The sequence below is a fragment of the Protobothrops mucrosquamatus genome, unplaced genomic scaffold (genome assembly GCF_001527695.2).
Source record: "Protobothrops mucrosquamatus isolate PMUCROS unplaced genomic scaffold, P.Mucros_1.0 scaffold300, whole genome shotgun sequence".
Classification (NCBI taxonomy): Eukaryota; Metazoa; Chordata; class Lepidosauria; order Squamata; family Viperidae; genus Protobothrops; species Protobothrops mucrosquamatus.
In genome coordinates, this window is record NW_015386643.1 from 33,755 (window position 1) to 55,536 (window position 21,782).

Consider the following 21,782-nt stretch of genomic DNA (forward strand, 5'->3'; position numbering starts at 1 on the left):
TGCTAGATTTATCCTAAAAAGAGAAATTCTTAGACTAACTCAGTTTGAATGCAGAATCAGCTTTAGGCACTCCTGCATTTTCTTCTATATATGAGAGTAACAAAAAATATTTAGAACTTAATTTTACTTTAATAGATTCTAGTACACAAATCAGGAATTTCATTCTAAATACAAAATGTACAACCATTACACATTGCCACATAGAACATTGACACCTTGACTGGATGCACTTGTTAGCTTGCAGAAATGCTGAAGCAATGTAAGATGGGTATTGTGTGCATACAAGAAATGTGTTGGAAAAACTAAAAGTCTCATGACAATGAAGGATATTAGTTAATTTGCCACAGTGTGTCCAATAACAAAGATGTAGCTATTATACCACTAATACTATAGCACTTAGACTTATATACTGTTCCACAGTACTTTACAGCTCTCTCTAAGTGGTTTACAGAGTCAGCATATTCCCCCCCCCAACAATCTGGGTCCTCATTTTACCCACCTCGGAAGGATGGAAGACTGAGTCAACCTTGAGCTAGTTAGGATCGAAGGAATCGAACTCCTGGCAATGTGAGCAGAGTTAGCCTGCAACATTGCATTCTAACCACTGCGCCACCATGGCTTCATTATAGCTGATCTGTGCAGCCATGTTGCTGAGGTCCATTGATACTCCAGTTACCTCATATTAACTATGATCAACCCTGTTCATCGATGATATGTTTTTTGGGGGCCTATGCTTCACAAACTGGATGTGAAAAAGAAGGAAAAGACTAGTTTTGATTGGAACTATAGGATTGTGTATTTGCATGCCCACAGGAAAACTGCTACTATTCTGCAGTGACTTAAACCTACATGTTGGACAATTTCAGGAAGGCTACAGTTGCGACAGTGGCAAAGGATATGCTATGCAAAATAATAATGGGCAGAAAGTCCTAGATTTTTCTGAAGCAAACAGTTTCATCATTACCAATGTGCCACAAAGAAGAGGGGGTCAACCTATTCTCCAACCAACATGTCCTGAAGGCAGGACAAGAAGCAACGGATGGAAACTAATCAAGGAGAGAAGCAACCTAGAACTAAGGAGAAATTTCCTGACAGTGAGAACAATTAATCAGTGGAATGACTTGCCTCCAGAAGTTGCAGGTGCTCCAACACTGGAGGTTTTTAAGAAGAGATTGGACAACCATTTGTCTGAAATGGTATAGGGTTTCCTCTTTGAGCAGGGGGTTGGACTATAAGATCTTCAAGGTCCCTTCCAACCCTGTTATCTTTTTTGTTTTTGTTTTAAAAAAAATATTCAGTCATTTGGTCACCTATGTCAGCAGCAGCCAGATTGACTTATCCTCAGCCAATGACACGGGTTTCCCACTATTATGGACATAAAAGTCATTCCATCCTCGCCCCACAACAAATTGGATGTTTGTTGCCAATAAGAAGATTCACAAGCGTGCAAAGAATAGCAACAATATGACAGATCCAGATCCACAAATCAAGTGGTGGAAAGTACAAGACCACAAGGTGGCTAATTAACCACATTGTGTTTCCTCCAGTCACCACAGGCTCGCTTGATGCCACATGGACTGCTCTCTACTGCTTCCTAGTGCTCTACTCTCACTGAGAATAGAGAATATTCTCTCTTAGTGAGAATAACACTAAGAATAGCACTATCTGAATAATAACATCAGATCAACGAGCAGATGTGACTGGCTGGAGCAAGTGCAGAAAGTATGGGAAAAGAAGATGGAATACCAGAAATGGTGGGTGCAGAAGAACACCAGAAACTAGCAGAAGTACATCACTGCAAGAAGAGTGGCAAAGAAAGCTCTTTCACCACCAAAGCCAATCACTGTCAGGACTTATACGTACTGCAGTCCACCACGGAAGGTGAGAAAAACATCTACAGGTAGTTCTCTACTTACAACAGTTCGTTCAGTGACCTTTCGAAGTTACAACAGCATTGAAAAAAGTGACTTATGACCTTTTTTCACACTTGCGACCGTTGCAGCATCCCCATGGTCACATGATCAAAATTCGGATGCTTGGCCACTGACTCATATTTATAAGGGTTGCAGTGTCCCCGGGTCATGTGATCTCCTTTTGCAACCTTCTGACAAGCAAAGTCAGTGGGGAAACCAGATTACCTTAACCACCGTGGTACTAACTTCAGAACTGCAGCGATTCACTTAACAACCATGGGAAGAAAAGTCACAAAATGGGGCAAAACTCACTTAAGAAACTTAGCAACAGAAATGTTAGGCTCAGTTGTGGTCGTACGTCGAGGACCACTTGTATTAACTAGTGAAAATGAACGCCAAGGCAGCAAAAGACCTTGAGCACTACATATGCATTAAGGAGAAAAATGGATGGCAGGGCAAGCTTAATCTTGAAAGGCTAGCAGCAGCAGCACTTTGATGAAATCTCTGATGTCAGATTTCCACACTTGCAAATCCCTGTTGGCTCATCTAACATTGGCCCAGTCCTGCATGTGACTATACATCTCAAGAGGTTATCAAAGCTATCAGTGGCATGAATTTGAAGTACGTGACTATGGTGTGCCTGAGCTAGTCATAAAATGGGTCATTATGCCAGCCAGCCGAGTTAGATGTGCCACCAGCCTTTTGACAACTTTTCTGTGAAAGTTGGCATGCACTAAGGTTTGGTATTATCTCCATTGCTGATAATACGCATCATGGACAGCATCATGCAAGACCTGTATCGTAGTTTTCCCTAGGTCTTGCTCCAGGACAACTATGTCCTGCTCGCAGTTACCACAGGGAGCACTACTACAGCATTGCAGTGCTGTGTCCAAACATGGAATGATCATTTTAGCCAATTTAGTTTGCACTTTAATATCAAGAAGGAAACAAGGAAGGAAGGAAAGAAAATGGAGGGAGGAAAGGAGGGAGGGAGGGAGGAAGAAAGGAAGGATTCTGATATTCTTTGCCATTTCCCACAAGGAAACTTAATGGAGAAACCGGCAGGAAGTCCAAAATCACTCACGATCCCACTGCTTTTTTGCCCACTCCTGGTCGTTCTGTTTTCTCTTTAACAAATTATCTCTGAAACAAGGACCCAATGGGTTATGGGTTGTCTAGTGTGAACTATGTATTGTGGTCCTCTATATCAGAGGTGTCAATCTGCCAGGCCACGGGCCAGATGCATCACGCAGAAGCCATGTCCACCCAAGCTCCGGCAAGGGAAAAAAAGTTGTGACGCGACGAGTTTGACACCTCTGCTCTATATGATACAAAACCAGTCAGTTTCAAACATGGTTGATTTCTTAATTTTGTTTCAATAATTGCATTAGCAGAACAATACCAGTTTTATTATTGTTCTCAAACTAAACATCTGCTTTTTTATTTTGTAATTTCACATAATTCTAACATGCATGTCTTTTAGGTCCCCAGAGGACCATAATGCTTATGATTCTGGCCATAATCCAACATTCCATAATTCAAACATTATCGTAGTCAATCACAATCTGGTTTTCTGTAGAGCTGTTTGGCAGTATTTATAGTTCTTTTGGGTTGAGCTGGCCAATAAAGCTACTAAATAAATATTAGGATACAACTTGCAAAATTTTCATCTGTTGTGCTGGCTGTCAGTTTGGGGAGTTAGAATTAGCATGTTGGGGAAGACTGAGTTGAGTGATAATTGGTTGTGTTTATAAAGCAGAAGTCTTTCTTATCATACATGAAGAGAGTTGTAAAATATATTGAGCTTTCAAAAGCAAATTATGATTGTTACTTGGTTTGTTTAAACCTTGGTGTAGCTTGATACAGCTCTTTGGATCTTAATCCTTCAGTCTGTGGTGTCAATAAAAGTTATGGATCTTTTTCTGGGTTAAGTGATTAACGTTACAATCAGTGTAAATTTTGATAAAATAGAAATATGTCATGCAAGCCATATGTGTATCAGAGAGCTTTCTCTTGAGAAAGAATAAAACTCTTAATTAAAAGGAAATTTATTGAATTTATTAATAATCTGACTATTTTATTGATTACGTGTGTGTACACACACACACACGTATATTCTTTGTTGATTTGACTGTCTTTCCATGGAAATTAAACTCATGATTACTGTATGACACTTCAGCAGTACTATTGATTGTTTCAGTTGAAATTAAATAATAGTACAAATGAATAAAGTTAATTAATACAAAATGGTTCTACTGAAACAGGATCAATATGTCATGTACCAATACATTTAATAAAGACAAGCAAAGCACAGATATGTCACATAATGCAGATTTCATAGATGTGTATGCAATTTATGATAAATATAGTTGAAATATGGCCTGAGAAGCATTGTTTTTACTAATGAACATCCTTAAACTTAGGCTTTGGGATAGGGTGGTATCAAGCCTCTGTAGAATTTTATCCAATTAGGTATCCTCTTTCTTCCAGATATTCACAATTTTTGGTCTCATTGTTGTATTGTTTTCTTGCAGTTAATGTTGTAAATCACCCAAAATGAGTTTTTGTGGAATTAGGTGGTCTCTAAATTGAATTAATTAATACATTAACAACGAATAAACAAAAGTGTGTGTATTGTCAGCCAGAAGATGAATAATTTTGAATAATCGATTTATACAGAAAGGAAAGGGAAAAGAAGAAAGGCTTTTCTGTTTCATTAATGGCTTCTAAAGGAACACTACTTTCATATTTTAAAATGCATCTAAATACTGTTTAAAAAATCCATGAAGGAGGAAAGTCCACCCTTCACACAGTGTCAGACTAAGTAAATACTTAGTAAATAAATATTTACTCAGATGTATACACCTTAGGGTTCCTTTATGTCTAATAACTCTAATCCTAATTCTAATCCTAATATTAAGGATTATCACCTAACACAGGAATCCTAATTTGTTGGATTACAGTGATCCAGACTTGAAGGGGAAAAAATATTCAAAGCGTACGTACATCAGTGTACACATTGGACATTTTAACTTCTTAAATAAAACACACTTATTCTTAGGCTCTCGGAGCAGCAATCATGAACATTCAGGAAAATTAAGTCTTTCCATGTGCTGTTGTCAACAAGGGTGGCATGAGCACCCATGCATATTGCAAATCAGCTCTCCCCTTTCAAATCCAGATCTTTGGATTAGCCCTGCTGATTGTCTATCATATTACTTTTAAGATTCCTTTTCTGCAACAGCAGTGCTGTTCTTGTAATTATAAAAACAATTACATGATTTTCCCCTGCTTGCCTCTCTCTCTCCTTTTAGGTGATGCTGCTCCCCAGTCATCCCCTGTTGGCCGCTGGAGGTTTTGCATCAACCAAACGATAAAGAACAGAGAAACCCAGACGTCTTGTACCCCAGTAGAGTCAATGAAAAGTGTTGAAGGATGTCAGACCACAGGTGAATACTGTATACGATTTAGGAAAAAAAATTGCAGATTTTTCTTTGGGGTAGTATAACATCGGGATGATTTTGGAACTGGCCTCTGCTTAAATAAAAGTGGCTCAAATTGCAAAGTGTTAGGTGAATGGCGGTGAAGAACAGCAGACTATTTGAGAATCTTCCTTTTCACTATTATTGCATTTACATGAAAGGAAGGCAATCTGAATTTGAAACCACGTACCATCCCCCAAAAGATTAAACAAATTTACACAAAGCCTTATTTGCCCTGTGATCACATTCCCATTTTGAAAGCAAATTATTTTGGGGGGAAAAATAGTAGTAAAGTATTTTCCTATGAAGATATATTCCTATAAATATCTTCATAGGAAAATAATTCATTACTTTAGGGATAGCCAGTCAGTTAATAGAGGTTGCTTGCTCTTTGAGATCCCAGCCTCTTACTCTATGTTAAAGTGATTCTGTTCATATTTTGTGCTAATGTTTTCCATTTTTCTGAAGTTTGATGGAAATGTCACATTTTTTTACCATTCTTTTCAGTCACTCTTAAAAAAAACATAAGTGTTTGTGGCCTTATTGGTTCATGCACAATAATTATGGTCACAGAATTAACTTTGCCATTTTTTTACTTTATTTTTTTCTTAGATTAGCATGGTAATGGATAGTCATAAAGAGTGACACCATATACTATATAAAATCAGCTTTAATACCTGCAGCAAATCTTCATGTTTTAATAAAGAACACAGCATAATCAGCTTCACTCATATTCAGTTCAATACTGAATTTGTGTTATATCATCCCTGAGGAAGAAAGTTAATGATTTCATTAGGATTAGGGTTGGGCAAAAAATAAATATATCACTCTCTTATAATAATTAACATTAAATTTATATATTTAATAAAACAATGACCATTCTATCTTAATAAAATAATTGGAAATAATTTTTTAAAAAACAATCTTTATTTGCCCAGATGTTAAATGTTATTGTTTATATGATCTTGTTTTCTTCCCCTTCCCTTCCCAACCCATCCTTTTAGTTTTTACTTTGCTGTTTTTTATTATTTTTAATCAAAGTATTTTAATGAGATGTAGCTTAAAAATAAAAATTTTAAAAGAAAAAAACACAAGATTTTATCACCTCAATCTGAGTTTTTGTTATTTCATTGTTTCTCTCTGGGCTCTTTCTGTGATATCTTTTTTGTCCAGACTTTCCCAACCTTGGTGCCCTTAAATATGTTGGGATTGTAATGCCATGAGCCATGCTAGCTGAGAATTCTGGGAAATTTGGTTGCAATATACCTGCAGGATACCAGTTCTGATGAGGATCTTCTGTTACAGATTCGTAGGGCTTAATTTCCTAAGCAAGTCTAAAAATAGTGACATCCGAATTTTTTAAACCATCTCCCCCTTGATCATAATAATCTTTAACGAACTTTTACTGTGAAATGTTACATTTTAAAAGAGACAGTAGTAGTAATCGACATGGACATGGGCTTTTAAAGTTTTATTAATAATGTGTTTTTTTCTGGAGTTTTATTTTGTCAGCCTCAGTTGTTCATCTGTTTTGTTACAGATTGCATAAAGGAAAGTACAAAAGAAGAGAGACCCAATGATTGTGGACAGGTTGTAGACAATCTTAGTAACCAACATAAACTTAGCCCTTCTTTCAGCTCAGAGGATTTGACAAATGACAGTGTGATATCTGAACCCCAAATTTTGGAACCTGAACATTCAGCTCTTTCTCATGAAGCAGAAGGCAGCACGGATAAATTACCATCTGTCTCTACAGGTGACAATAGTGACGTTACTACTTACGATTCCGGGGCTTGGCTGGACCCTTTGCCAGCAGAGACTCAGTCTAATGGAGCTCCCCTATCTTCATATGTACCTCATCCAGCACCTGTTGTGAATGAGTTGAATTTGTCCACAGAAGCCTTTGAATCCAAACCAACGTCTTGTCAGACTTTGACCACTGAGGAAGCAGAACATGGAATAAACGCTGAGCAAGGAGCTGCTTTGGTGCAGACTCCAAGTCAGGAAGGAATTCTCTCCACATCCATTCTGGAGTCAGACAGTGAGGGCCCTCCTAAGATGGAATTTGTTGATAACAACATCAAAACTCTGGATGAAAAGCTGCGGACACTTCTGTATCAGGAGCACAGCTTGTCAGGCACTTCTCCTGAGAGCCAGAAAGACACACAAAGTGCAGTGGAGTCTCCCTTTTCCTCATCTGCTGAAGACACTTTCCCCTGCCCAGGACATGAAACACAAGACACTAGTTCCCCCCAAGAGATCGATCCTCAAGCTGCACTCATTCCATCCGGAAGTCATCCTGATAGCTTGCCAGTGATGAGGCAAGAGGCCAGGGTTATTACTTCTACTCCCAGGGATTTCTGCAGAGATGTGAGTATTGACAGGCTTGGTAGGGGCTGAAAATTGTTTTGCCCACTGAAGAAATAACAGAATATTGCTGAATGCCTGTATAAACTCATTTCCTTCATTGATCCTGGCAAATGAGAGGTAAGCCCACAGAGATGGTTCCAACAGGTTTTTTCCCTATTCATCAATTTAGTAACATGTGGTTTTTGAATGGGAACAGAAATCTGATTGTATGTGAATAGTAATAGGGAGCAGAGACCTGATTATATGTCAAATTAAATAAATTAGGAAATTGATTTAATAAATGAATTAAACAGGGTTTTAAAATTGGGTTTTAAGCATTCCTAACATTTTTCACTTAACCAATTAAGATTTTCAGGAACTGGACATTTAGATTTGTTTAGAGATTTGATGATGTAACATTAAGCAAGGAGGTAATCTTTAAAGCGGTTCAAGTGGTTTGTGAAGCATCCCCATCCTCTTATTCAAATATTGTTTCTTTTTTCTACTTGCTCCCCTGCTCCCCTTGTTTTGTTCAGGAGATGTCCTTGGAGGCTTCATTTCCTGAGAATCCTGTGGCTTGTCCTGCTTCAGAATCAAGTGGTGGAGCTGTGCACCTGCATGCAGGAGGTGGATATTTTGGCCTAAGCTTTACTTGCCCTAGTCTCAAAAACCCTATTAGCAAGAAATCCTGGACTCGCAAATTAAAAAGCTGGGCATACAGGCTACGGCAGACCAGCTTTTTCAAGAAATCAAAAGTCCGGCAAGGTAGTGTGCTTACAGTCAGGGATCTAGACTAGGTAACATCTGTTTTGATTTATTTAAGTATGTTTATCTTTCCTCCTCCTCCTCCTCCTTTTTTTTTTTAAATTTGGGCATCTCCTGCAAATCCATATATCCCTGTGTAACATTTCATCTGTCACCACTTTGTTTTCCAGTTTGATTAACCAGTTTTTTCATTCCACATAGAAGCATAGGTCTTGGGATATTTTAAAAAAAAGCCTACATGTATACTAGAATCTTATTTTATAATGCAGTACTGTTTGTTGGTGTTCACATGGTCACAGATTTACCTGACCCGACCTGTTTTGTTTTTCCTTTGTGTTTGTCCCCCCACCTGCCTTTTTTTTCCTTTTTTTAAAATCACAGCAGAGGACATGACTGCTGATGTTGCTCCTGATTGGATTTCTCTTTCTGAGCAAGCAATCAGAGAGAATAAAGTATCTGGTCATTCTAAATCTGGAGCTGGATCATTCCAGCGAGGCAGATTTCAGGTAAATATAATTTAATTCATTCATTCATACTCAAATATGTCCCATCCAACAATGAATGTATGAGGGGGATCAAAAATAATTTATTGTTGATATGTTGAATAAAGGATGTATGTTCCGCAATAATTCTTGTTGGCTTTTCAGCAAGTGCATAACTGTAATAATTACTTGAGGTATTGAGTTGGGTCCCCAACTGGTTGACTTCCTAATGTGTAGACTATAACTCCCATATTTGACGATTCTGAAAATTGAAGATCATACACCTGGAAATTGCTAAAGTTGGGAAACACTGTTCTAGGTGGCATATGTTTTAAGTCATTATCTTAACTTGAGTAAAAATAACTGAGTAAGAATAACTGAAGCTCAGGTTTTTGGTTATAGCTTTGTTGAATGAATGATAGCTGGCTTATACTTTTCTGATGTATTATGAGAAGCAGATGAATATCATTTAATGCATGCTTCATTGCTAGTTCTATGCTGTATTATTTAAGAATTTGAGATATGGTATTTTGATCAGGTTTACATAGTAACACAGGCTTGTAGCTGTAAGCTACAAGGTTGCATATGTTATCTACTAGTACTGTGCAAACTGTTCAAATCTGAATTGTCTTCAGTTGAAAAATTGATTCAAATTTGGAGAGGTTTCTGAGAGAGTAAAACTGCTGTTTCTTGAAACAATTGTTTCAAACTCAAAACAGGGCACTTCAAATTCAAAATGGGTTGCCTGAAAAAATTGTATATGATTATTATATCTCATATCCATTATGGGCCAATTGACTAAAAACCAAAGTAAACTTCCAAAAAAACCATAATCTGATTTGGTTTTAAGTTCAACCCCGGGCAAAGTAATCAATCTTTTCTAATAAACATGAATTTAGCACATGTTTTATTGAAGTTTGTTTCTTGCACTTTGTTATTCCCTGCTTCCTCCCCCCATTTTCTCTATCACTGCTTCTCATTTGCCATTTTGAAGACAATTTCCTAGCTTGGTAATTAGGCTTAGAAAAAGGTCCCATTGCATCCAAGGGAGATTTTGTTCCCCCTCCTAATTGCTGCAATTAGGAGATGATTCTCATCAGTGTCACAGGATGCAGGGATATTTAAATTACACCACCACCACCCTGGCCAGGAATTGCATCTAATTGGGTTTAGGAAAAGAACAGCAGCTATCTAGTTTTTTGTTTTGTTTTGGTTTTTTTTAAAAAAAGGGCTTACAGAAGAAGAAAGTGGGTCAAGAAGATGAAGCCATCGTTCATATTTGAATCTACTGCAGTGTGCAGCTTTCCTATTTTTGTATTGGGAAGCCTCAAGCAGAGAGAACAAATTTTGGGGATAATACATTTATGCCTTACTAACTATAGATGAATCCTCAGTTTGTCTTTTTTAATTTAAAAGATGCTTATCCAGTTGTCTCCAAAGACAGCAATGCTGGTTCAGGCATGTCTGACAGTGTAGATATGATTCCATAACAATAGGATGAAAGGGCACTGTTATATGTTACAGCAGAACCTGTACAGTATTATACAGCATTCTGTACAGAAATGTATATTATGCCAGGTCAACTATATCTCTGTCTCATCTAGTACTTTATAACCTATGATGGCTCTTTTGCCTCTGCAGCAGAGATTTTTCACGGTGTAAATACACAGTACTGCTTATCTTTTCCTTGGAGATGATAGGAATGTAAGTTAGACATTTGGCACACCTACTTCTGAACTATAAATCCCTTCCCAATCAGGGCCAATAATTGGTTCTAAATCATCTGCAATGGGCTTTGGAGGGCAAATGACAAAAATAACATAATGTGATCACATCAAAAACTCTGCTCCTCTTGTACATGTGTTGTGATGCTGGACATATGTATAAAAGGGCCAAGCTTGCACTGCTTTGGTCATTTGCCTTTCCACATTGTGATACTACTTATGTCATTTTGTCAAAAGCATTTGATTCTGTGGATACCTGTGCGGGATGCTAAGAAAATACTTGAACTAGAAGTCGGTTCTTTTGGTTCCAGATAATGCCAAGATTGATGAAATCTCACTCTGTTTAACCAATACAAAATTCTTTTGCATGCAAACTTTACTGCTAAAAAAATTGATTATGTGAGTTAATGAATCAACTTCTAATTATTGAAATCTGATAGGAAAAATGGGATGAGTGATTGTATTTTACTCTGCCTAAATCAGTTTCAGAAATTAGGGTTCTAGTTTCTCCAAGCATTGGTCTGGGTCAACTGGCTTTGCGACAGAAAGAAAATTTTGACTTTGAAACTGGTCCTTAGTTTTAATGCAAGACACTTTATTGATATCTCCTAAGGGATGATATATATATGAGATTCATGCAAATTTCTACCTGCAAATGGATTTTGTGTAGAAATAAAATATTGCTTGAACGAGCTCTAGTTTATATCACAACTTGTTTATTTACATATAGCAAAATGGTTAACTAAGATACTATTTACTTAATTCTTAAATTTATATGGCTGGCCATTTCAAATACGGGGCTCTGGATGGCTAACAATGAATAAAAGGTAGATCCTGGGAAAGAGAAAGACAGTTCTGCAAGTAACCCAGCCCAATGCATGAATTGAATCTGGAAGCATAATGACAACCAATGCAGTTTGCAAAACAGAGGTGTCACAGGCATGAAATGAAAGGCAGCTCTCACTGCTTGTCTGCTGCACTGTGTACCACTTGAAGTTTCTGAATGTTCTTCAGGGACAGCCCCACATAATGCACAGTCCCATCGGGAAATGACCAAGGCATGAATTACTATAAACAGAACCTCCCAGTCCAGGAATGGATGCAATTGGCGTACAAAATGTATTTGTGGAAAAAACTTTCCATCTGTGCCTGCCTATTCTTAGCCAGGAGTCCCAGAGGATTTCCACATTGTGCACAGAAGGAGTGCAACCCCATCCAGAGCTAAAAATGGAAGGCCCTCAAAACCAGTGGCTCCTAAAACCTTGAGCCACTTGGTCTTGCTAGGGTTGAGTTGAAGCCTGCTGTTCCTCATCTGTATCCATAAGAGATAGAACATTAATGGCATCACTTGGACAAGCCAGGGTGGAAATATAAAGCTGGGTTTCATCTAATGCCTCACCCCGAACTTTTGGATTACCCTCCATGTAGATATTTAGCAGGAGAGGAGAGAGGACTGAGCCCTGCAGCACCTTACAAACTAGGAGGCCACAGGCTGGACCTTTTCCCCCTCTCCCCCATCAATACACTTGGAACCAACCCTGGAGGAAAGAGGAGAGCCAGCATTACAGTGCTGTCCACTTCCAACCTCCTAAAGCTAGTCCAGAAAGATACCATGATCGATGGTATCAAAAGCTGAGAGGTTCAAGAAGAGTTTTTTTTTCCTGCCTAATATTTTAGTAAGGGGTCTATTAAATATAGAATTGTCATCTGTTAAGATTTAGAAAGTTAGGAGATGTTATGTAACTTCTTTGTGTTGCTTCCTCCTCCTCCTCCTCCTCCTCCTCCTCCTCCTCCCCCGTCTCCGTTATTTTTGGAATAAAATGTTGTTAAATCAACATTTCCTGCATAAATTAGCCCTACACTACAAATCCATTCTAACCATGAACTTAATCATGGTTAGAAAATCTGCTATTGAAGATGTAATGCTACATCATAGTTAGCTCCAACAACAAAATGAAGAAGGAGAAATGATGGCGATACAACTAGTCCTTAACTTAACAACCATTTGTTTAACGACTGTTCAAAGTTACAATGATGCTGAAAAAGGTGACTTAAAGATGGCCCTTGCCCTTACCACTGTAGAACTGGTCACATGATCAGAATTTGGGTGCTTGGCAACTGGCATGTATTTATGACAGTTGCAGCATCCCAGAGTCAGAAGCAAAGTCAATGCAAAAAGCTAGATTTGCTTAATGAGCATGATACAAAAGGTTGTATAATCAACAACCACATTGCTTAGTGTCCGAAGTTCCAGTCCCAATTGTGATTGTAAGTTGAGGACTACTAATATGTTGGAACAGATTTTATGTCTCCACTGTGCATTATGTTCTTTTACGCAACTGAAATTATTTGAAATTCAAGACAACTGTGCAAATAAATACTGTATTTCTTCCTGCTGCCCAATGCACTTGTCAGTTGAGTGCTTGTACCCAGATTACATTACTCAAATGTAATCCCTTATTTATCGTACACAAAGCAAATCAGAAGAATTTTATGTGCTGTTTTGGATAGAATGAAGTACTGAACTATTAATTTGTTTTGGCAACTGGGGAAATCATCTGTTTGAAAGTCTTTCTAGAAAATTGCAGAACTGGCTTAGATATTTCATATATAATTCTAATGTACGATAGTCTTCAGTTTACAACCACAGTTGGGACCAGAATTTTGGTTGCTAAAGGGAAAAAGAGCCAAGTAATACTTGGCTTTTTTATTCCCCATTCACTGTTATTCTTTTTCTGCGATCATTTTCTGTGCAACTCTTTCTGTTCTTTGCTGCAGTAGCATTTTACTGTCACCTAGTATCTCTTTGAGGATAAATGGCATTCAGGTGCCTATTGCATGGTCCTTGGGCTCTAAATTGCTCCAAGTCATTTTTTACTCTTCCTCCTCCCTCTCCCTACTTCTTCAGTCTGTTGCAGAAAACAACTGGGTACTGTCCTGCTTCTTCATTAGATAGTTTAGCTGCAGTTTGAAGGCTTTTTTGGGCAGGCTTTACAAAACATTGACACTCATGAATTAAATGCATTTTTAAGGGAATATATAAAAATTGGTTATAGTGCCATGATTTTTAAAATTATTATTCTCTATAGCCTTTTCTTCTTTGTGGTCTAATCCTCATACGTATTTTACAGGGTCATATAATATGTTTTTTTTCTTTTTTTTTAATGGCTTTTTGGCTGTAGAATCAGATGTGGTTTATATAATTGTAGTTCAAATCTGAGCTGACATGGCCTGTCACACTGTTTTCCTATTTTTTTGAATGGATGTATTTGTTCTTTTGTTCAAATCCATTTATTCGCTTCTTATGAAAATATATTTTACTGTCTTGAATGAACAATAAATGTTGAATATAATATGTTTGTCATCTTTTACTTAAATTTATTTACTTTGATTGGCACTGTTTTAAATATATGGCTATTCATTTAAAGCATTTTGAAGACAGGGGTTTAAAATTTAAGTGAACGAAATAAAGTATCTGTCTCCTTGAAGCTTCTACTCACTCTTAGTTCCTTCTAATTCCACCTACTAAGGACAGATGATTAATTAACATAAAGCTGAAGACAAGTAAGTGTTTAAATGTGCGTAATGAAATGCATATATTTTTTATGCCCCGTGAATCTCAAATCCTTTTATACCAGCTCATTTTAAGCTTCATTTTAAGCTTCATTTTTGTAGAATTCTGCTGAATTAAATCTGCCTTTCTTCTCTGTCTTTTTTGGGGGGGGCTTCAGGTCATTACAGTTCCACAACAGTTGTCCTCGGGTGTTTCAGAAAGTGAACTCTTTGAGATGCCTCCTTCTTTGGAGCTTGGAACAGAAGAAGGCTGCCCTAGAGGAAAAGAAATGGCTACCTTGGCCAGTGCCATGGGTGAAACTGATGCATGTTGCACTGCCTCCGAACATCAGGAAGTGGAGGAGACCTCTGCTGCTGCAGGCAGCCTGCAGTCCTGCTCAGAGCCATGGTCGAGAGGGGATGTGATCCAGAAGCAGCCTAGCTCTGACAGTGAACTGTCTGCACCTATGGGTGGTGGCAGCCTAGAAGGCTGGGAGTCGAACCAGCAGTCTCAAGAGGAAAGGGGCGGCACCCACCCAAAGAGGCGTAGTTCTCTTTTTTACTCGGCATCTTCCCCAATGAGCAGTGACGATGAATCTGAAATTGAAGACGAGGACCTGAAATTGGAGCTACAGCGTTTGCGGGAGAAGTAAGGGCACTAACATTGAGTCTTATCCTATAAAGATGTGCATTGCATCTAATCCCAGTGAATTACTCAATTTTGGGGTGGGGGGGGGGAAATCAGATATGGTACAATTATATTTTTTGCTCCATGAAGCTATTACTGGTGGTTTCTGTTTTAGTTCGTCTTTGTCTGACAAAACTTTATTGTGTTGGTCCGAATTGATTCTTTTTGTTCTCTATTATCATTTATTATTAATTAACTATTAGCATGGAGCTGCCTGCCTTTAATAAGTTACACATCAGTTACTCCACTGAATTTACATAAATTTGCACATAAATGGATAAGTGCATTTAAAAGGAAAAAACATTATTTTTAAATGGTACCTGTGCACCAAGACAAGTATGTCTTTAGAAGTATAATTTCCTTCGGTGGGAAAGAAGCAACGGTTACTTTTCTGTGAGGGAGCCTGTCAGCTATAGAGTATTTCTTACAAATAGTTTGAATCAAACTGGAAATGTCTTTTAAATAAATCAGAAGATTGCATCCATCTAATAAGTGAGTTCAGTGTTGCATCCCTGGTTTCAGCATGTAATTGGAGCTGTTGAATACCACAAGGGAAGAAATAATCTATGACTACACTGGCACACCAGCTTCATATTTTTTCTAACTAAAACAGATCAGTAAATCCTTCGCTTAAAAAAGAGCAGAAAGAACAACCTGTTCTCAGCATCACTGGAATCACCACTAATGCCCACTTACTCATGACCAGGGTGGCAGTATCATAGCTACAAAGCCAATCCAATTCCATTATTCTTGCAGTATCGTTCAAGGAATGCCTTGCAAGCAGGTAAAGTAGAGGGAACTCTTGGGTCTTTAAACCCGCACAATGAGCTGCTCCTATCCATTGTCTGGGGGCACAACGGCTGAGCAGTTAAAGACCCTGAGCTTGTCAACTGGAAAGCTGACAGCCCAGATTCAAGACCCCGAGCATTACGCAACGGGGTGAGCTCCCATTACTTACCCCAGCTCCTGCCCACCTAGCAGTTTGAAAGCATGCAAATGCAAAGAGATAAAAAGGTACCACTTCGGTGGGCAGGTAATAAATAGCTTTCCATGCACCTTGGCATGTAGTCTGTCATGGTTCCGAACAGAAGCAGCTTTTCAAAGAACTTTGAGGCTTTATTTACCTTAAAGAATCCTTTTATTGCTACATAGCTTCGGCAGGTACATAATGAAGCCAAAAACTGAATCCTCCCATCCCCAATCACCCGTAACAAAGCATAACTCACTCCTTCATTTTACAGTCATCAATAACGTTCTCCAATTAGTTTGAAGTGTGAACTGTCCCTCCCGTAACTCCTCTGGTTACAGCTGACCTTGGCAATGCTGTACTGAAATATTGTTATGGTTAACTGTCGTACTTTCCCACCCGCTATGCTAACATTGTCTGCTTTAACTCTAGAAGTGATATGCAGGCTAAATAAAACATGTTTGCATGTTTGCTTCTTCATATATGGCAAGCAAGAACATCCGATGTTAGCAGTCTTGACATAGTCATGCTGGCCACATGACCATGGAAGTGTCTTCAGGTAATGCTGGCTTCCTTGGCTAAAAAAACAGAGATGAGCACTTCCCCCTAGAATCAGACACAACTGGACAGGGGAAACCTTTACCGTATCTTTATCCATTGTCAGAACTAAGAGAAGAGATACTATGAGGCATTTGTATTCCTTCACACAGACTGCAGAAAGTGCCGTATACAACTTGCTTATTACACACAAGGACTCCTAGATTTGTAATATTCTGTGAGGCAAGCAGGAACAAGAATACAAGATAACAGAACATAACAATAGGTCAACATTCAACCATAGGTTACATATAACATTCAATTTAACAGTAGAAAAGTTGTTATTACTATGAGCATAACATATATAATCTTTCCAGATCTGACAAAAATGTGATTCAATTCCTTTGAGAAGTCATGGTTTGAATTTTATCAGTTTTCCCATAAGAGAAACTGAGCCTACTTTTGCACACCAGTATTCATTGAGAAGTTGTCTAGAAAATTCCGGTTTAGAGCAATTCTCAATTTTGCAGCCAGGAGTAAGAATACAATAAGGATATTTCTGCTTAGTTTAGAATTATCTCCCTGGTAAAAAGTAAAGGTTTCCCTCGTCCACTCATGTCCGACTCTAGTGGGTGGTGCTCATCTCCATTTTCTAGCCAAGGGAGTCCGCATTGTCTGAAAATGTTTCTGTGGTCAGCATGAGTATATGCTGAGGCGCATGGAACACTGTTACTTCCCCACCAAAGTGGTACCTATTTATCTAGTTGCATATACATGCTTTTAAACTGCTAGTCGGTAGGCGTTGGGGCAAGAACAGGAGCTCATCCTGTCACGCGGAAGGTTGCAGCCAACCTTCCAGTCAACAGTTTGAGACCCAAGTACCACATGACGAGGTAAACTCCCATTCTTGCCCCAGATCCTGCCAACCTAGAACTTCTATGCAATAATCCGAATTTTAGAATACCTTCTACTTTTGCTTAGTTGTTATTCTCTTTGAATGGTGTCTCCCAATAAGGTCCCACTTTCATAAGTCCTCCACATATGAAAAAATGTTCCCTTCCGATTGCAACCCTTCCAGCGTTTGATGAAGGTTCTTAAACTATCATAGTGGGGGAAAGGGAGAAGTGCTGTTTCCCCAGAGCAAGTCGGAGCACTGATTGGGCTTCCTTCTCCAGCTTTTTCTGCCTCCAGGTGACGGCCTCATTCTATGCAGCAGTGGGTCGTGAAACATCTCTCCCTCACATCTTGAGGAAACCCAAGCAAGCGGAGAGTAAAAGAGGCCATTGGCCTGAGTCTATGCTCCCTACTTTCCCTTGTGAGGTGACTATTGAGGTGAAAGAGTAACTGAGAACTTATGTCTTGCCAAGGCTTTCTTCTTTTCCTCTGCTTCTGTGTAGGCACATCCAAGAAGTAGTCAGCCTGCAAGCTCAGCAGAACAGGGAGTTGCAGGAGCTATATGATCGTCTCCGCTCCATCAAAGACAGCAGGTCAGAATCCTCTGACATCTCCCTGCAACTGTCGTCCCCACGACGGCCTAAATCTTTCAAAAGCAAGCTGCGCAGTCGGCCACAATCTCACTCTCATGTCGACAATGGCATTGTTGCTGCTGGTAAGGAAATGCAAGTGGGCGCCATACGCAAGCTAGGGGCCTTTTTGAGGATTGGCTAGGGTTTCCCTAATTCAGAACAAAAAAGTTGAATTCACTAGTTTGTGGATGAGTCTCTAGGATTTCATGTTGTTTGTCAAGATTATGTCTGCCAACTCAGAACTCTTTAAGACTCTCCCGTTTGCCACCTGGCTTTCTGCGCTTTTCCTCCAGTCAACTAAGACAGTTTTCCTAAACAGATTTATGCATATTGATTCTGAATGCAATCCACACCTTCCTTATCGTCCCCACACCCAGCCTATAGCATATGCTATTTTAGATGCTTGATTGTTTGTCTTTCCCTTCTCTGCCACCCAGAATGCTGTTGTGCAACCACTGCTGCCTCTGTGATTGACTATCAATTGAGCATTCAAGCCCATTTGCTGCACCAAAGCTGTTCACAAGCAGAAACTAACCAAGGTATTTGCAAATGTTATATATAAGAAGGGCAATTCGGATGCTAAACTTGCTTTCTTATTACCATTTCCCTCTTCCTCCTCACATAGAAATAGGTCAGAAACATTTGAATATTTTGTTAGACTCACTGTTATACTCCTCCTCCTCCTCCTCCTTTATAAGCTGTTTAGAGTTCCACTGTGACTGAGGCAGCCTATACATCTTAATGATTAAACAAGAATAATATACATGGGTAGGTGTAGTCTGCATGTAGGTTCTCATTATGACAGATTATGCAGCTGAAATTGGTTGGCAAAGTGGCTGATTTTTGCTTGTATGATATTCTCTTTCTTTGGGGAATTTGGGGAAGTTTTAACGATGGAAGTGCAAGACTTTGAGGAGAATAAATGCTCTCCTTCCCTCCCTTAAAACCACCCAGTCTTGTCGCCCCAAATAAAATTAAACATGGGCAAATATCTTCAGCCCCACCTCTTTGGATGACAGTATGATACTGGAAGATCTTTTCCAGACCACAAATAGAGCAAAAGAATAGTTTGCATGACTCAGAAGTGGCTTGTCACTCAGGTTCAGTGTTTTGAGGCAACTGCTTGAAGAATACCTTCTAAAACCTTGCTCCTTCTTAGAACAACTCTGCATCGTGAGCAGCACTGCCTCTTGTCAGCAGACAACAGCCAGTAAAAAAGGAATGTTCACAGATGATTTGCATAAACTGGTGGATGACTGGACTAAAGAAAAAGTGGGAAACTCCCTCATCAAGCCAAGCCTCAATCAAATCAAACAGAACAAGCACCGGCTGGATAGTGACAGCTGGAGCAAAGTATATGAGGTAAGAGGTCTTTACATGCAAGCTTTAGAGTTTGTGATGTATTAGATCAGGCGTGTCAAACTGGCAACGTCACGTGACATATCGGGAGCTTTTCCCCATTGCCAGCAATGGGGTGGGTGTGGTTTTGGTGTGACGTATCCAGCCTGCGGGCCGGCAGTTTCACATGCCTGTGTTAGATTCACCTTTCTCAACCTGGCACCTTCCATATGTGCTGGGTTTGTAACTTCCCAAATTCCCAACTGCTGCAACCAAAGGGAAATCTGGAAATTGCAATTATCCTCCCCTAATTCAAAAGAGCCTGGTAGGGTATTGGCTATAGTAGGTACCCTTCAGTGTAAACTTGCACTGTTGATGACTTACAGTGTAATGTGATCTTCCTCTAATACTAGATAAACTTCATTTATAACTAGAATTAGGAACTCACAAGTAAAATCTACCACAGAATGATAAATGTTTGAGTAGCCAAGACAATTTGTGAAATGGTGTGGCATGACCTGAAACAAGTTGTTCAGCTTCCAAATACCTTCAAGTGAACGTGCAAAATCGATCGAGAGGCATAGAAAACCTTTGTTTGGAGTCGATACGTATTGCTAAAGAAAGTATCACCAGTTAATAAATGGAAAACACATTTTTTCCAGTGAAAGTGTTGAACGCTGCTTCAAGCACAGTGTAAAGCTATGACCCTTGTATGTTTAACTAAATTCTCTTTATTAATAGGTAGATGAAACTTGGACTACATTATTATAAAACTATGGTTAACTCTAAAGGGTTCAAAAATTTTCTCTGATCATTCTAAGGTAAACAAAAGTCATTGTCCTGATGGGGTGTTTTTAGGCCCTTCACATATCCCTCTGATTAAACTATTTTCACTGTATTTTATGAAGCCTTCTCACAATGGCAGACAATCCATTCTAAGCATTCAGAATAGCTTGCTGCTTTTCACCAGAGTTTACACTGGGGTCATCAAAAAATGTATTTGAAAAACTCAAACCTATAGATCCCCTAAATTGCTAAGGCTATATATTCTTCACAGCTTCAGACCTAATATACCTCAGTGGCAGGGAGACATAAAAGAGAATGCTATTGTGCCTATGATCTGCATTTCAACTTTCCCAAAACATCTGGTAGATCACTGGTGAAAGGGGGAGAAATGCTGGAATAGCTCTGATTCAACCAGGTTTTTCGGTTTTCTGGGATTTGCTGGATAGATCACAACCAATAAGAGATTACCTTTTTTTTTCTCCTTTGAATACATTGTCTCTGTTTAAAGTCCAGGTGCCCTATATGAATGGTATTGGAAAGCAGCAGGGTTGCACACAGCCCTATCTTATGAATAGCTCTGGGAATGGTAAGCTGGGAGTAGGTACTTAGAAAGGAAGTAGTGCTACTAGGATATTAAAACCTGAAAGTTAAAAACTCCACTACGTGGTAATGTTTGTTCAAAAGTGTGCACCTTTCACTGCATCTTCGGTCCTCTTCCATGCTCTTCTGTTAGCAGATAACTGTACTATTTAAAATGACTAAGATGTGCCACAGGCAGCTGTTGAGTATGTTTCCTTGCCTTTAAAATAGTTTCTGTTTTCCCTTGTGTTTAAGACAACAACCTCTACTGTGGGCTACACCTCCACATGGATTTCCTCACTTTCCCAGATCCGCGGGACTGTACCAGCTGCTTTACCCCAAGGACTTCCCCTGTCACCCTTTTCTGGCACACTATCGCCATACGGAATACCACATTTGTGCCAGTATAACACCATCGCGGGAACAACTTACCCAGTGCAATGGATGGGCATTTCTGGGACAACTCAACAATCTGTCGTGGTCCCTGCCCAGACAGTGGGACCCTTTCAACCAGGGATCAGCATGCCAGCATTTCCAGCATCACCCGTGCAAAACCCAGCTCCCATTCCCCCAAGTCCCAAATGAAGATGAATAGCAAAAGGTTGCTAGATATGGGGACTGTGCCTATCTCTCATGACTCCATTCTTCTGCCTTGCATTCTGCTGCCTGGATTTGGGGGTGAATTCCCCAGTGCAGTGATGTGGGAATGGTAGGAGATTGTTTTTGCATTCTCCTCTTTGAATACTTGATTTCATTTTCTTTAGGGGATTTTTTTAAGTACTTGAGAGAGCTTTGGCCTGTGCATCTCTTTGTTCCTGAGATGGACAGCATGCCATGTGCTGCTTATTAATAAGCCTTCCCGGTCATTCCTGCCCCATATCCCTTGTTTGCTCTTGTGACAACTGTTTTTGAAGTTGGTAGTTACTCTTCTTGGATTGTACACTTACTAGCATTTGAATTAATAATTTACAGAGTGGAAGGGATCAGCGGAGAAGAGTTGACATTTATATTTGCATTATTGTTACGTTTCCATTTAGTTTCATTGGCAGCTCAGACTACAGGCTAGCTAAGGATAAAAAAATATATATTTGTAG

The 21,782-nt window shown here is 39.2% G+C and overlaps 1 protein-coding gene across 1 annotated transcript in view; it reads left to right on the forward strand.

The window, feature by feature from the left end:
- The window catches only part of WNK3 (WNK lysine deficient protein kinase 3), a 54,004-nt gene extending 32,731 nt beyond the window's left edge, over positions 1-21,273 (forward strand). Inside the window, exons 15-22 of the mRNA XM_015814957.1 lie at positions 5,228-5,362; positions 7,260-7,765; positions 8,281-8,364; positions 8,743-9,015; positions 14,447-14,916; positions 17,857-18,068; positions 19,145-19,347; positions 20,944-21,273. Of these exons, the coding sequence (XP_015670443.1) occupies positions 5,228-5,362; positions 7,260-7,765; positions 8,281-8,364; positions 8,743-9,015; positions 14,447-14,916; positions 17,857-18,068; positions 19,145-19,347; positions 20,944-21,273 (2,213 nt within the window). The remainder of the gene's footprint in view (positions 1-5,227; positions 5,363-7,259; positions 7,766-8,280; positions 8,365-8,742; positions 9,016-14,446; positions 14,917-17,856; positions 18,069-19,144; positions 19,348-20,943) is intronic.
- Positions 21,274-21,782: the final 509 nt, after the last annotated feature.